At 45.5% G+C, this 15,818-nt stretch overlaps 1 protein-coding gene across 6 annotated transcripts in view; it reads left to right on the top strand.

Moving 5' to 3' along the window:
* srpk3 (SRSF protein kinase 3) overlaps positions 1 to 15,818 on the top strand; it is a 78,572-nt gene that overhangs the window by 41,792 nt on the left and 20,962 nt on the right. For 2 of the 6 annotated variants that reach the window (XM_034171823.1, XM_034171820.1), the window contains exons 9-12: positions 582 to 607; positions 1,937 to 2,029; positions 3,864 to 3,912; positions 13,629 to 13,631. In XM_034171823.1, the coding sequence (XP_034027714.1) occupies positions 582 to 607; positions 1,937 to 2,029; positions 3,864 to 3,912; positions 13,629 to 13,631 (171 nt within the window). Of the gene's footprint in view, positions 1 to 581; positions 608 to 1,936; positions 2,030 to 3,863; positions 3,913 to 13,264; positions 13,268 to 13,628; positions 13,632 to 15,818 lie in introns of all 6 variants that reach the window. The other 4 variants (XM_034171824.1, XM_034171822.1, XM_034171821.1 and 1 more) reach the window with 3 other exon arrangements.

Here is a 15,818-nt window from a genome sequence, read left to right as displayed (position 1 = left end):
TCTTGACTTGTATATCAAGAACCAGTTGACCAGTTTCATTCATAGTTAGCATAATGGTGTACTTGGGTGATCCCCGACACCTTGTATTACTAATTTGTGCAGACCGGAGGGATGTGTCCTCTCCTGATAAAACTCCAGTTTTTTTTTTCCCCGCACAATACTTTGCTTTACTAATGAACTAATTAATTCATGAGGGGTTGACCAATTATTGGCACTGATAATCAGATTTAATAAACCAAACAAAAACACCTCTCCAGTCACACAAAGTGATGGACCATATTGGTTTTGCGCTCCCTGGATGGATGGTCTTTGTGATGGTTGATTGGTTCTGGCTTCAGTTTTGACTGAGCTTGTTTCTGATGGAGCCGTGCTGCAGCGTTACTGGGAGCTGTGGTTTCCAGTCTGCTAGATACCCGGCGAGTCAGCTGCATGTCTGTCTGCTTTCTGTCTTTCTCTTCCACTGTTAATTCTAATTCTGCTGTTTTTCTCCTGTCGTCCTTTTTTTTCCTCCCTCTGCCATCCTTCTTTTTCCTCTGTTTTTTTGTTTTTCCCTTTGCTCTGCCTGTCATCTCTCTCTTTAGTTAGCACAGCTCCCAGGGATCTGCAGGTAAGTCTACAGGTGTGATGCTAGCTGTGCTTTGAATGGTTGAGGCTGCTTTACTTCCGTGTTAACTGCCTTTGGTTGACCGACTCGACTTTCTGGAAGTTAGACTTTAAATGCCGTTTAGTGATAAATGTTTTTACAGGGTAACATCAGAAGTGGTTGTGCCATAAAAGCTGCTTTCAAACTGAAAAACCTGCACATAAATACAAAGAAATAGAGATGTGAAGGATCACAGTTGAACCCAGTTCAGTATGCACACGAGCCGAGGATTAATTTCAAAGTATAAATACAGATTTGTTGTCACGGCAACTTGTTTGTAAAGTAATGACTTTGTAAATCTTGATGAGGAGTTGCAGTGAATTTTGTGTGTGTGTGGGGAGAGTGTGTTCAAGTGAACGGACCCTGTTAAAAGCAGACTTTGTTTGCAGCCTTGTGCTCCGCCCGAGGCAGCCTGTGAAGCTCAAGGTTCTTTGGGATACAAACACCGCAATAATTAATGTGAATGTTAGAAAGATAAGGAGAGTGTGCACGCTGATCTCACTGAGATCATTCAGATTGTGACTGTGTGCTGTGCCATTCTCAGCCGAATTACTGAGTGCTGGGGACAGAGGGCGACAACTCTTCCTGCTTGGTGTTCCTGCTCTGTCCTAAAATTGCTATATAAATAAATTGCTATTATAAAAACTATTGGTTGAGTTGTTACCCTCTCATCAGACTGTAGACATCCTCATCTATTTGAAAACGAATTTTAAGTTATAAACTCAGATTTGTTTTTCTTTGACATTGTCACAGGCGAATTTTATCCACTAATAATGTTCAAACTATAATTGAATATAAAAATGAAGTTTTGAAAACATATTCAAACATTGGACACCTTGTTTTCATTCAGGATTATGAACAAAAGTTCCTTGTTTTTATTGTTTTAGTTCATTTTAAAAATGAAAAGCATTTTTTTGCGTGCCGAGCAGAGAAAAAAAAAAAAAAAAAATCTGATCCAAAGATACATGAGGCAGTGCAAACAGTGTATTTTTGTGATCCAGTACACCCCAATTAAAAACACCCCTCCCCCAAAAAAGCTGGTCAATTTTGGAATTTTATGTATTCTTAAAGTAACATTTTGTAGCCTTGCAGCCCTTCACATTTGCATTCATAAATATTGAACACGACATTGGACTTGGGGTGAAAAAACAAATATGATCTTAAATTCTTGCCTTGAACTTTTTATTGTGTGTGTGTGTGTCTGCATGCAGTAGTTTTGTAATGTTGTGTTTTTGGAGACACGGTGGCAGTGGTGTGTGTAAACGTCACGATTTCTGCTCTGTGCATTTGTAGGTTGGTAAACTGTCTAAAAACAAAAAGAAGAAGCTGAAGAGAAAAGCAAAGCGTCAGCAAAGACTCTTAGACGAGCGACTGGTTGATATTCAGGTACTGCACAGCGCCGGCTCAAGCAGACCGCTGCTGCTCTGGCTCAAACGGGCCGCCACGCCGGCTTAAACTTGTTTCTCTTTTAGCACACGAAAGGTCTGTTCCCATTATTGCAGTCACATTGGTCTCCACAGATCATTACAACCTGCGAGCTGTAGGTGCTGCTGTAATTTCTGTTGCTTTGCACCAGTTTCTAAACATTGCCGATGTTCTGCGCAGCATGTGAAAGTTGAATCCTCCGGAAATAGACACGGATCATATCTGGAAAGACTTCTGAAAAAGCAGAAAACTGTTGCATAATTCAAATTTTCAGACTTTTTGTGCATTTCAGAGAAACTGAAGCTGAACCTATTTAAGGTGAAGTGATGTGAAAGATTGCTCGGCAGCTGAGACGTCAACTTGGAACCTTATTCAGTCCAGAAAGCACTTCCAAAAGTGATCGACAGTTTTGGATGTACAAACACTAGCATTAGCCATGACGTCAGACGGTCACAGCCTGCGTCAGTTTGTGGTTGGTTTTAGCTGCAGTCGCTGCCCCGCAGCCATGAGTGGTGCACACAAGGTTCAGCTGAATTGTAGTCAGGAAAAAAGTCCCATCTGATTCAGACATTAAATGTTGAAAGGACTATACTGGTGAGGTTTGAGCCCAAACTGTCGCACCGTTATACGCGTTATGTTCTAAAGTATAAAACTGAAAAGGAAAACCTGTTGGCATAATTTCATTTGATGCATCATAAAGCCTTTTTTTTTTTTCTGTGATTTCATTGTTGCCATAAAAGCCCAACACAACATACATTGACGTGTTCAACTGCAACATAATCGAGTTAAGCCGGGTTCACACGGCAGGATAATTAGGCCGATATCGGACCCGATCTTCCCCTTCCGACAATCTTAAGGACGCCCCGACAATCGTGATGACGCTAAAGATAATCTTATCAGATATTCCTGTCGTGTGTGGTGTGTTCAGAGTGCTCTGATCTGCTCGGAAGGACGTCAGGAGTGCTCCGATCGCAAATCGGGGATATTCAACATGTTGGATTTTTTTTTTAGCCCGATATCGCAGCGTGTGTGGTGTCCTCCGAGCGCAAATGAGCACGCAGCCTGCTGAATGTGACATTCAGCCAATCAGAAAGCAAGGTGACGGACGTATGGAGCAGAAAATAAAATCAAAACAGCTGTTCTGACTTACCAGAAAGTCCGGTGGTCGGGCCGTCTCCACTCCTTTAAAGAACTCCTTTTCTTTTTCTTTTTGTAGTGTTTTTTTCTCCTCTGTTTTAAATAGTCCACAAAGTACCTCCGTTTGTTTACTCTGAAGTCATGTTTAATCTCGAGATTTTGCGAGACTTCCTGTCTGAACTGTAAATGTTCATGTGTGAAATGTGTTTGTGTGTGGTGGTGTTGTCCTTACCGTGTGGCAGAACACCACACACTGTACGACCAAACCTATTAGATCTATGATTTTTTTTTTTATCTTCACGTGTGTGGTCTCTCAGGTTTTGGAAACCTAAAGATAATTTTAAAATCCTGTCGTGTGAACCAGGCTTTAAATAACCTCAATCCCATATTTTTCTTAAGGACAAAACAACTTTTAGCACAGCACGTTTTCAGCCTGTAATGTTCCATCTGCTCTTCTGGTTTCACAGTAAACATTCGTGAGCGTCTTCAGATTAAAGTGGTTTTACTGTCAATCCCTCACTTGGTTAAAGGACGCGCGTCAGTTGTTCAGTTCCCAGTGTGCAAAGTGCCGTTAACGTCAGCAGCATTTTGATTATACCTGAGATAAGATGCCTCTTCAAAATTAAATGGTTTTGTGTGTGTGTGTGTGTGTGTTCAGAAGATGGAGGAGGAAGATGTCCAGTTACATCCGGACGAAACAGACAACTGTGAGTAAACAGTTCCAATTTTAATTGCTCTGTAAGCGTCTATTTCCAAGACGAGATGAGTTTGTTGAAGCACCCCCCCCCCCCCCCCCCCCCAAGTTTGTCAATTCTAATTAAACATCAGCTGCTCCTGGTCTAATGAGTTCTGTCCTGTGTCAGGTCCAGTGTTTTCAACAAGCCTTCATTAAAATGAGTTTGTTAATTTGACTAATTCTATAATCAATCCAACAAATGAACACAAAGCATCACTGTAGGTAAAAATGACTTCTTTAATGTTTTATTAATTAAAATAGTACAGCCTGACTGATATATTGGTTGGTTAATAATATTGGCCAATATGACCATAGAAACATATTGTTATTGTTACCAATATGAAAACGTTCATTTTACAGAATAAGCAATGCAGAAAACACTTTGGCTGTTGGAAATGGTGTCTTTACTCAGTTTGTCCAGCTGATGGCACCCCAACAGCATTGTTACGCTTGGCTGGGACCCCATCACCCTTTGGCCACATTAGCTATAAGAGCCAGGGGCAAAGTGACCACCTGTCATACATTTTCAAACACAGTGGGCATTTTACAGAAATAAACAAATGGTTGCTATCCTGCCAGCTACGCAGGGCCAAAATAAGAAGAGACATCTGTTTTTGCTTATTCTGAGCAATCTGACAAGCCAACTGACACTCCGAGTGAAGGCAACGCGACATACATGCTGTTAGTTCCAATTAGAATTAGGAATGTACAGTGATGATTATGCAGGATGGTGGCTTAGTGGTTGGCACTGTTGCCTCACAGCAAGAAGATCATGGCATTGAATCCCACCTGTTGCCTTTCTGTGTGGAGTTCCCTCCGGGTGCTCAGACTTCGTCTTGCATCCAAAGACGTACAGGTTTGGTGGACTGGAGACTTTAGAATTGTCTGTGGGTGTGGGTGTGCATGTTTTTGTTTTGTCGATTTGTGTCGGTAATTTATTTGCTTATTTATTTTAAAGCCCATTAGTGTAATAGCAGGTCTCCCATGCAGTAAACAGTGTGTGATTATGCTTGCTGATCGAGTAACAAGCAGTACTTTGCAAAAATCACAAACTTTCTGTTAAACACAGCACAACATATTCCACGTCTGCACAAACAAGGACTGCCCATGGCGGGAAGTCAGACATGCACCACGGAATTCACTTTGAATTAAACTAGCTAGCAGGGCTGCTGGTCCAGCTTTTGTCTCTCGCTCGCTCGCACTCACACTCGAAAAAAATGCAGTTGGACACGGCAGCCCATTAAAAGCAAATACATTTGAATGATCAACAGGCATTGACATTAAGCTTTTTAGTGTACTTGTCCATAGGACAAGTAACCCTGGTGGTTTACTTGTCCTATAGGAAAAGCTGGTTGTCCGGACAAGCGAGCGCTGCAGGCGGGAGTCGCGTGAACTGTGCCGAAGGCACACATACATACGCCAATGGCACGTGTCACCTAGGGGTGTCTGGGGGCATGCTACTGTGGAAGTACTGAAATTACACTTTTTCATAAATTGCTTCTCTCCTGTGCAGGTGGTAAAATTGAATTTCCAAAAAATACATTTTCTTACATATTGCATGCATAGCCTCTAGCCTTTTAATCTGTTAACCAAGACAATAGCTCATAATGTTTCTCTCATGTGATTCTTCATAATTGGTGAAAAAATTAAAATAACTGGTAAATGCCAATATGCATCTGCTTCTCTCCTGTGTTTTCTGAATTCATCACTGTTCAATGCATGATCATTTGCCAGTATGTTTTTTGATAAAGCAAATCAAATTATTTTATTTCAACATTTAAAAAAGCCTTACTGGTCCGCAATTGAATGAAAATCCCAACAGACATGGCAGTATATTGTGTTGTCCTCTTCCTTGTGCCCAAGCCACAGATAATCCTGTGTCCAGCTACTCACAAACTTCATCTCTCTTACTTTCTCTTCATACCTCTTCTTTGAAGCTTCTACGCTTGCAGGGGTTGATGCTTTGCATTTTATTCGTGTTTTCCCTGGTATCTGGCCCGTTTTCGGAGGTTTTAGGAAAGACATTCTGTTCAATATACAACCCCTGGCAATAATTATGGAATCACCAGCCTCGGAGGATGTTCATTCAGTTGTTTAATTTTGTAGAAAAAAAGCAGATCACAGACATGATACAAAACTAAAGTCATTTCAAATGGCAACTTTCTGGCTTTAAGAAATCAGGAAAAAAAAAAACTGTGGCAGTCAGTAACGGTTACTTTTTTAGACCAAGCAGAGGGAAAAAAATATGGAATCACTCAATTCTGAGGAAAAAATTATGGACTCATGAAAAACAAAAGAACGCTCCAACACATCACTAGTATTTTGTTGCACCACCTCTGGCTTTTATAACAGCTTGCAGTCTCTGAGGCATGGACTTAATGAGTGACAAACAGTACTCTTCATCAATCTGGCTCCAACTTTCTCTGATTGCTGTTGCCAGATCAGCTTTGCAGGTTGGAGCTTTGTCATGTCCATTTTCAATTGGATTAAGATCCGGACTATTTGGACTCACTCAATTCTGAGGAATAAATTATGGAATCACCCTGTAAATTTTCATCCCCAAAACTAACACCTGCATCATATCAGATCTGCTCATTAGTCTGCATCTAAAAAGGAGTGATCACACCTTGGAGAGCTGTTGCACCAAGTGGACTGACATGAATCATGGCTCCAACACGAGAGATGTCAATTGAAACAAAGGAGAGGATTATCAAACTCTTAAAAGAGGGTAAATCATCACGCAATGTTGCAAAAGATGTTGGTTGTTCACAGTCAGCTGTGTCTAAACTCTGGACCAAATACAACATGGGAAGGTTGTTAAAGGCAAACATACTGGTAGACCAAGGAAGATCAAAGCATCAAGACAGAAAACAAAGCAATATGTCTCAAAAATCGAAAATGCACAACAAATGAGGAACGAATGGGAGGAAACTGGAGTCAACGTCTGTGACCGAACTGTAAGAACCACCTAAAGGAAATGGGATTTACATACAGAATAGCTAAATGAAAGCCATCATTAACACCTAAACAGAAAAAAACAAGGTTACAATGGGCTAAGGAAAAGCAATCGTGGACTGTGGATGACTGGATGAAAGTCATATTCAGTGATGAATCTCGAATCTGCATTGGGCAAAGTGATGATGCTGGATTTTTTTTTTTTTTTTTTTGGTGCCGTTCCAATGAGATTTATAAAGATGACTGCCTGAAGAGAACATGTAAATTTCCACAGTCATTGATGATATGGTGCTGCATGTCAGGTAAAGGCACTGGGGAGATGACTGTCATTACATCATCAGTAAATGCACAAGTTTACGTTGATATTTTGGACACTTTTCTTATCCCATCAATTGAAAGGATGTTTGGGGATGATGAAATCATTTTTTCAAGATGATACTGCATCTTGCCATAGAGCAAAAACTGTGAAAACATTCCTTGCAAAAAGACACATAGGGTCAATGTCATGGCCTGCAAATGGTCCGGATCTTAATCCAATTGAAAATCTTTGGTGGAAGTTGAAGAAAATGGTCCATGATAAGGCTCCAACCTGCAAAGCTGATCTGGCAACAGCAATCAGAGAAAGTTGGAGCAAGATTGAAGAGTACTGTTTGTCACGCATTAAGTCCATGCCTCAGAGACTGCAAGCTGTTATACGAGGTCTGTCCATAAAGTAACGGTCCTTTTTATTTTTTTCAAAAACTATATGGATTTCATTCATGTTTTTACGTCAGACATGCTTGAACCCTCGTGCGCATGCGTGAGTTTTTCCACGCCTGTCGGTTACGTCATTCGCCTGTGAGCACGCCTTAGGAAGAAGTGGTCCCGCCCCCTCGTCGGATTTTCATTGTCTGGAAATGGCGGAATGAAAAGGACTTTTTTTCCCCATCAGAATTTTTTCAGAAGCTGTTAGAGAGTGGCACCTGGAAACCATTCGAAAAGTTTTTCTGCCGGAAAATGGCTGATGTCCAGCTGTTGTGATAACCAGAGAAAGAGCACACGACGGTCTCGTATCCACAGAGCCATCCGTTTAGAAATGGTCCGGTGGCTTGTGCCGCGTTGTCGCAGCTCGGAGCACGGCACACCGAGCGTCCTTAAAGGGGTCCTTAAAGCTGTACTAACAGACCTTATTCTCTGTGAAGCCCGTAAAATTTTCACCGAAAGCCAGTTAAGTTTTTCGAATGGTTTCCAGGTGCCAGTCTCTAACAGCTTCTGAAAAAATTCTGATGGAAAAAAAAAAAGCCCAGAAAATGAAAATCCGAGGGGGCGGGACCACTCCTTCCTAAGGCATGCTCACAGGCGAATGACGTCACCGACAGGCGTGGAAAAACTCACGCATGTGCACGAGGGTTCAAGCATGTCTGACGTAAAAACATATGAATGAAATCGATATAGTTTTTGAAAAAAAGGACCGTTACTTTATGGACAGACCTCGTAAAAGCCAGAGGTGGTGTAGTCTTCAAAAGGCGTGTTAAATCGATGCGATGTTTGTTATCTAATGTTTCCCGCCACAGCATCTTGCAAGACGATGCTAAGAACGCACACTCCATACAGCGGTCTCATGCACACATGATACAGGGTTCTCCCCAGAAATTTTTAGTAAAGCGGTGCTGTTGGCAATTATCACCTGAGACGGCGCTCGTTGCAAGTCATTTTGACTGGTTTTAGATGCATTTAAAGCAAGAATAATAGACAAAGAAATTACACTTATGTTGTAAATCAAAGTTCTTTTTTGTATTTTTCTGTCTACGTTAAGAAAATAAATGACATTGAAGCGTCCAGTGTGTAAATGAAGGGCACATTCCAGTGTTACAGGAGTTTTGTCATGGAAAGAAGAGCGGAGGAATTCCGCGCGTCGCAGCAGTGCCGCATGGCGCAAAGCAACGCCGTGATGAAGCCTCACAGGACATGTTCTGGCATGTCCAGGTTCATCCACAATTTCTCGGATAGTCACACGACTGAAAAACCACCAAAAGCCGTCTCAAAGCCATCTGAAAGCCGTCCTGTGAGACCAACACGGAGGTGGTTTTGTGCCGTGCCATGAGCGGCACGGTGGTGCATCCCTCCGCTTCTCTTTCCATGAAAAAAAAACTCCTGTAACAGTGGAATGTGCCGAAAAAGTACTGATGTCCACGTCTCCTGCCATTTTTGTGTAAGTCAGACGACGTCCCGGATCAACAAAGCCTTCACGTTGGAAATGATCTGGTTGATTCATCCTGTCGATCGGCGCTCGGAGTGCGCCGCGCTCTCAGCAGCTGTGGGCGGTCTTTGAACCGGTTGGAGCACTCCTTAATCTGTGTAATCCCCATAAAATGGTCCCTGAAAGCCATCTGAATTTTCCGAATGGTGTCCACCTGGAGGTCTCTCACAGTTTCTGGAAAAAATTGATGCAGCAAAGCTCCAAATCGTTCAGACATTTATTCGCAATAAAAATCCGACAAGAGGGGTGGACCACTGCTCACACAAAGCCTGGTCACAGGCGAATGACGCAACTGACAGGTGTGAAAAAACTTACACATGCACACGAAGGTTCAAGCTTGGCTGATGCAATCACACGTGATTCAAATCCATATCATATGGTTTTTGAAAAAAATAATAAGGTCGAATACTTTTCTAACAGACCGTGTGTGTGTGTGTGTGTATGTATGTATATATATATGTATGTATGTATGTATGTATATATATGTATGTATATATATATGTGTGTATATATATATATATATATATATATATATATATATATATATATATATATAATCTGTCTCTCTGGTGCACGCTGGGAGTTTGGGCGTTAGTGAGGGTTGCAGGTGAGAGTGTGACGCAGTTCAGGTGAGGTGGCGTTTTTTTCTTCCTTTTCGGTGTTTTTGTTGATTTTCGGTTTGTTTGTTGGTTGTTTTTTTTATTGTTTTGACTGGTTTGCGTGTGGTTTTGTGTGTTTTTTGCGGCAGGTTTTGGCACGGATGGTGTCTGGTTCGCCGCCGGCCCTCTCACTCCGTCACGGGATGAGGGTGGTCCCTGACCCGGCTGTGTCTGTGGAGGATGTCCTCCTGGCTGTGGGCGAGCAAGTCGGACATGAGAACATAATGTTTGCGTCCAGGATGAACAGAGCCGTGGTGGTTTTTCTGTCGGAGGAGCGTTTCTCTGCTCAGCTTGTTGAAAGTGGGGTTTATCTGAATGATTCTTACCTGCAGGCTTCTCCTCGCTACGCTCCGTCCACTAAAATCATTATTTCCGGGGTTCCTCCGTTTGTTTCGAATGAGGCTCTCAGTCAGGAGCTGCAGAGGTTTGGAAAGTTTGCCAGCGGTTTTAAGACGATGGGACTGAGCTGTAAGAGCGAGAAACTTCGCCACGTTCAGTCCTTCCGTCGTCAGGTGTTCATGTTCTTGAACTGTCCGACCCAGACTCTGGACGTGTCCTTCAGAGTCAAACATGAGGACTCTTTTTACATGGTTTATGCCAGTTCAGGAAGTATGAAGTGTTTTGAATGTGGGGACGTCGGTCACAAATGTCTCGCGTGTCCACACAAACGCGATGTTTCTGGTGTGTCGGTGTCTGGTCCGGTTCCGGGGCCTTCGGCCTCAGGGCTCGGTGCCCCGGTGACGGTGTCTGGTCCGGGGGAGGGGCCCAGCGTGCAGGAGGAGGTTATTTCTCCACAGCAGGGTGTCTCTGTGACTGAAACTGTCAGTATAACTGCTGATCAGCTGACAACTGAACATTCTGGGTTGACAGGATGCTGTGGTGACTGACTGTTCTGTGGTTGGTTTAGTTGACGTTTCTGTCTCTCCTTCTGTGGTCGACGCTGATGTTTCTGCTGCGGCCGAGTCCTCGGTCACCGTTGCACAGGGTGAACAGGCTGAAGGGGAGACACCGGTCCCGGTAGACCCCAAACCCCCACTGAGTCAAAGTCTTAATGATGACAACATGGATTATGATTCGGACTCCAGCATGTCCACCACCGGTTCCATCTCTCACAGCAGTGATTTGTACACGCTGCAGGACATCAACAGTTTTTTGGATGACTCATTTGGTAAATCAGTGAAAGTTGCAGATGATTTTCCCGACACGGAGAAATTTGTGAAATCTGTTAAAGTGTTGAGGAGGCTCGTTGGTCTGGACCTGCTGGATGAGAAGAAGCGATACAGACTTAGGAAACATATCACTGCTTTGGGGAAGGAATCTCTGTCCAAGTGGGGGCAAGGTCGCAGGGGTCGTAAATCCACCAGATAGAGTATGACTGTGTCTTACTGGGTGTTCTATCTTCTCTATTTGTCTTTCTCTCTGTTCTCTCTTCACTCAGTCCACATGCAGTATCTGAAGGTGGGCTCTTTGAACATGAACGGTGGCAGGGACGGCCAGAGGAGGGCTTTGGTCTCTGAGCTCTTTGAGCAGAAGGGGTTGCATGTGCTGTTCCTGCAGGAGACTCACTCTGATGCCGATAATGAAGTGGACTGGGTTCGATGGTGGAGGGGACCTTTTTATCAGAATCATGGCTCCAACATTAGTGCTGGAGTGGTAGTTTTGTTTTCACCTCGACTCGATGTCACTGTTTTATCCACCACTGAGATCGTTCAGGGTCGGGTTCTGTTGGTTAGGGCTCAGGTCGGGGGGTTGACCATGGTGTTTACGAATATTTATGCACACAATGAGGGTTCGGAGCGGGTGGGGTTATTCAAACAGGTGAGGGACATTTTGGTTCAGCAGGATCCTGGTGACTGATGCCGGGGGTGACTTCAGCTGCACTGTGGATATGTCCCTGGATCGGGTTGGTGAGGAGCCACATTTGCGGTCGGTTTCCTCACTGGCTGGTTTTTTACGGGAGGTGGATTTATTGGACACATGGAGGGTCACACACCCACAGGATAGACAGTACACATGGGTTCGGGTTTCAGAGGGGGTGGTGTCTGCATCCAGGCTTGACCGGATTTATATGTCACACTCATTCAGGAACAGATTACGCAGGAGCTTCATTCAGCCAGTTGGTTTTTCGGATCATCATCTCATCACCACAGAAATATTCCACTCACACACTCAGAGGTTCAACACTTACTGGAATTTCAACACCAAACTTTTGCACGACAGGGTGTTTTGTAATTTATTTGAATCTTTTTGGGGTTTCTGTAGGGGAAGGAAGGGGACATTTGGGACAATGAGTCAGTGGTCGGAGGCCGGCAAAACTCAGGTTCAGGTTTTGTGTCAACAGTACACTTCCTATTCCACAGCTAGGGTCAAGGTAGCCATGGCAACGCTGGAGACAGACATTATGAACATTCAGGCCGACCTACATGCAGCTGGGGCTCCCGACCGGCACAGCCTGCTGCAGGGGAAGAGGGCGGAGCTGGGTGCCCTGTTACATGAGAGGGTGAAAGGGGCGATGGTGAGGACTCGTTTTGCGAACATCAGGGACATGGATGCACCCAGTTCCTTCTTCTTCAATCTGGAGAAGGCGGCATCTCATCAGAAGGTGATGACCTGTCTTCAACTTCCTGATGGACCGGTGATGAGTGATTCGGCGGAGATGCGGAGATATGCGAGGGACTTCTTCTCGGCTCTCTACGGTGCTGTTGACTGTGATGAGGCCTGTGCGGCTGACCTTCTAAGAGATCTCCTCCAGCTGGTGGCCTCTGAGTGAGGGGCCTTGGACTCCCCCATCACGCTGGGTGAACTGACAGTGGCGGTGCGCCAGATGGCATCTGGGAAAGCTCCGGGGATCGACAGACTTCCAGTGGATTTTATAAACACTTCTGGGGCTTTCTCGGTGCTGATCTTCTGGAGATGTTGCGGGAGAGTACTGCAGCCAGGTGCTTGCCCACGTCCTGTTGCCGCGCTGTTCTGTCCCTCCTGCCTAAGAAAGGAGATCTTACCCTGTTGCAGAACTGGAGACCGGTTGCGCTTCTCTGTGCGGATTATAAACTTTTTTCTAAGGTGCTGGCGAACAGGTTGAAAAATGTCCTGGATTTGATTGTTCATAAAGACCAGTGTTATTGTGTGCCTGATAGAACTATTATGGACAATCTTTTTTTGATGAGAGATTTGTTTGATCTGCGCAATACTGGGGATTTGGATTGCGGGTTTGTGTCACTTGATCAGGAGAAGGCGTTTGATCGGGTTCATCACGGGTTTTTGTTTTCTACTTTGAGGGCATTTGGCTTTGGTGAGGGGTTTATTTCATTTGTTGGGGTATTGTATAATGGGGCTTCATGTTTGGTTAAGGTTGGGGGAGGGTTGAGCTGCCCAGTCCCCGTGACACGGGGTATAAGACAGGGCTGCCCCATCTCAGGTCAGCTGTACTCTTTAGCCATTGAGCCACTCTTGTGTCGCCTTAGAGCCAGGCTGTCTGGCCTTGTTTTGCCAGGTTTTCACCAATCTTCTCCCCTGGTGCTCTCTGCTTATGCGGACGACATCATGGTTTTTGTCACGAATCAGGCGGACGTTGATGAGTTATTGGATAGTTTACGGCTTTATGAGACAGGGACTGCTGCAAGAGTGAATTGGGGGAAGAGTGAGGCTGTCCTGATGGGGAGGTGGCAGGAAGGGGCTACTCCCGATGGGGAGGTGGCAGGAAGGGGCTGCTCCCTGTCTGCCACATGGTCTGAGGTGGGGAGTGAAGGGTTTGAAAGTGCTGGGTATGTTTTTGGGGACAGATGGGTATCGTCAGAGGAATTGGGAGGGCTTGGTGGAGAAGGTGTGTGCCAGACTGTCCAAATGGCAATGGTTGCTGCCCCAGATGTCCTACAGGGGGTGGGTTCTGGTCGCTAATAACTTGGTCGCTTCGGCGCTGTGGCACAGACTGTCTGTCCTCCCTCCACCACAGGGCCTTATTGAGCAGTTGCAGCGGTTACTGGTGGACGTTTTCTGGTCAGGCCATCACTGGATCAGGGCTCCTGTGCTGTACATGCCACTTCATGAAGGAGGACAGGGGCTGTTGGACATTTCTGCTCTGGTGTCGACCTTCAGGTTGCAGGCTGCTCAGAGACTCGGGATTGAGCTGGCAGGATACAGCACATGTCCTGCTGAGGACGGAGGCTGATCTTGGGTATGACAAACATCTGTTCCTCCTACATCGGCGGGACATCAGCGGGACGCGCACCTCGGCTTTTTACCAGTCAGTTCTCCAGGCATGGCAGGTCCTCTCTGTGCGCAGGGACAACGTCAGCACACCAGGGATGTGGCTGTTTGAGGAGCCTCTTTTCTTCAATGACTTTGTTTGCTCTCCTGGTTTGTCGTCTGCCACTCTGCGGTCCCGCCTGAGGGTGGCGGGGTGCACCAAATTGGGCCATCTCCTGCGCACGTCTGTTGGGAGGCTGGTGGAGTCGTCGGGAGTTCGTCTTCCAGGATGCTGCTCAGGGTGGTGGAGGAGGTTTGCGCTTCCCTGACAGGGCCCTGCAGAGCGTTTGCTGAGAACCGTACTCTGTCTGACCAGTGGGATGATGAATGTGAGTACGTGTTCCCCTCTCTGACTGTCTCGCCTGCTGTGGGGGTGTGGCAGGAGGAGCAGGGGGCTCTCCTGTCTTTCAGGTCACCTGTTTTGGGAGAGTTTGAGAGTATTGGCAAGACAGCTGTCTATTTTACCTGTGTCAAAGTGTCACGCTTACGCTCTTTGGCAGGGTTGGCGGCGTCGAAGTGGTCAGAGTTTTTTGGTGCCACCTTGTCTCCTGTGGGGTGCTGGCGAAGCCTGTACAAACCCCCAGTCAACAAACGCACGGGGGACCTCCAGTGGAGGATTGTACATGGGCTTCTGGCTACAAACGGGTATCTGGCGCACCTGGATCCAGGGGTTGATGGGGTTTGTCCTTTCTGTCCACTTAGGGAAACTGTTCACCATGTTTTTGCACAGTGTCACCGCTTATCAGGGCTGTTTGGTTTGTTGGGGAGGTGGTTTCGTGGGTTTGGGTTGTTGTTCACTAAGGACTTTATTTTTTTGTCCAAAATATCGCACACAATCTAGGAGGTTGCATGTGTTGATTAACCTGCTTTGTGGACTCGCCAAGTTGGCCATCTGGAAGACTTGTTTTAGCTGAGGGGTCAGTGGACCCTGAGTCAGGGTCAGTGGACCCTGAGTTTATGCTGAAGGGACTCTTGGCAGCCCGGATCAGAGTGGATTTCCAGTTTTATGCTTTGACTGATAACATGGACACCTTCAGAAACACATGGTGCATCAATGATGTTCTCTCGTCTGTGCAAAACGGGAGCTTGGTGCTCCATTTCTGACGCCTGTCAAAAAAAAAAACAAAAAAAAAAACAGCACAATGGAAATGACTCATTTGCTGTGAATAAAGCTGTTTTAAAATTCAAATTCTCTCCTCTCTGTCTCTTCTCTCTGTCTTTCCTCTCTCTCGCTGGCTCTCCTCTCTCTCTCTCGCTGTCTCTCCTCTCTCTCTCTCTCGCTGTCTCTACTCTCTCTCTCTCTCGCTGTCTCTACTCTCTGTCTCTCTCTCGCTGTCTCTACTCTCTGTCTCTCTCCTTTCTGTCTCTCCTCTCTGTCTCTCTCCTCTCTCTGTCTCTCTCCTCTCTCTGTCTCTCTCCTCTGTCTCTGTCTCCTCTCTCTGTCTCCTCTCTCTCTCCCCTCCCTGTCTCTCCTCTCTCTCCTCTCTCTCTCTGTCTCTCCTCTCTCCTGTCTGTCTGTCTCCTCTCTGTCTCTCCTCTCTGTCTCTCTCCTCTCTGTCTCTCTCCTCTGTCTCTCTCCTCTGTCTCTGTCTCTCTCCTCTGTCTCTCTCCTCTCTCCTCTCTGTCTTCTCTCTCTGTCTCTCCTCTCTCTGTCTCTCCTCTGTCTCTCTCCTTTCTGTCTCTCTCCTCTCTCTCTCTCTCTGTCTCTCCTCTCTCTCTCTCTCTGTCTCTCCTCTCTCTCTCTCTCTCTCTGTCTCTCCTCTCTGTCTCTCTCCTTTT

The sequence above is a fragment of the Thalassophryne amazonica genome, chromosome 6 (genome assembly GCF_902500255.1).
Source record: "Thalassophryne amazonica chromosome 6, fThaAma1.1, whole genome shotgun sequence".
NCBI classification, from domain to species: Eukaryota; Metazoa; Chordata; class Actinopteri; order Batrachoidiformes; family Batrachoididae; genus Thalassophryne; species Thalassophryne amazonica.
The sequence above is the reverse complement of the archived record's forward strand: the minus strand, read 5'-3'. Positions and strand labels throughout refer to the sequence as shown.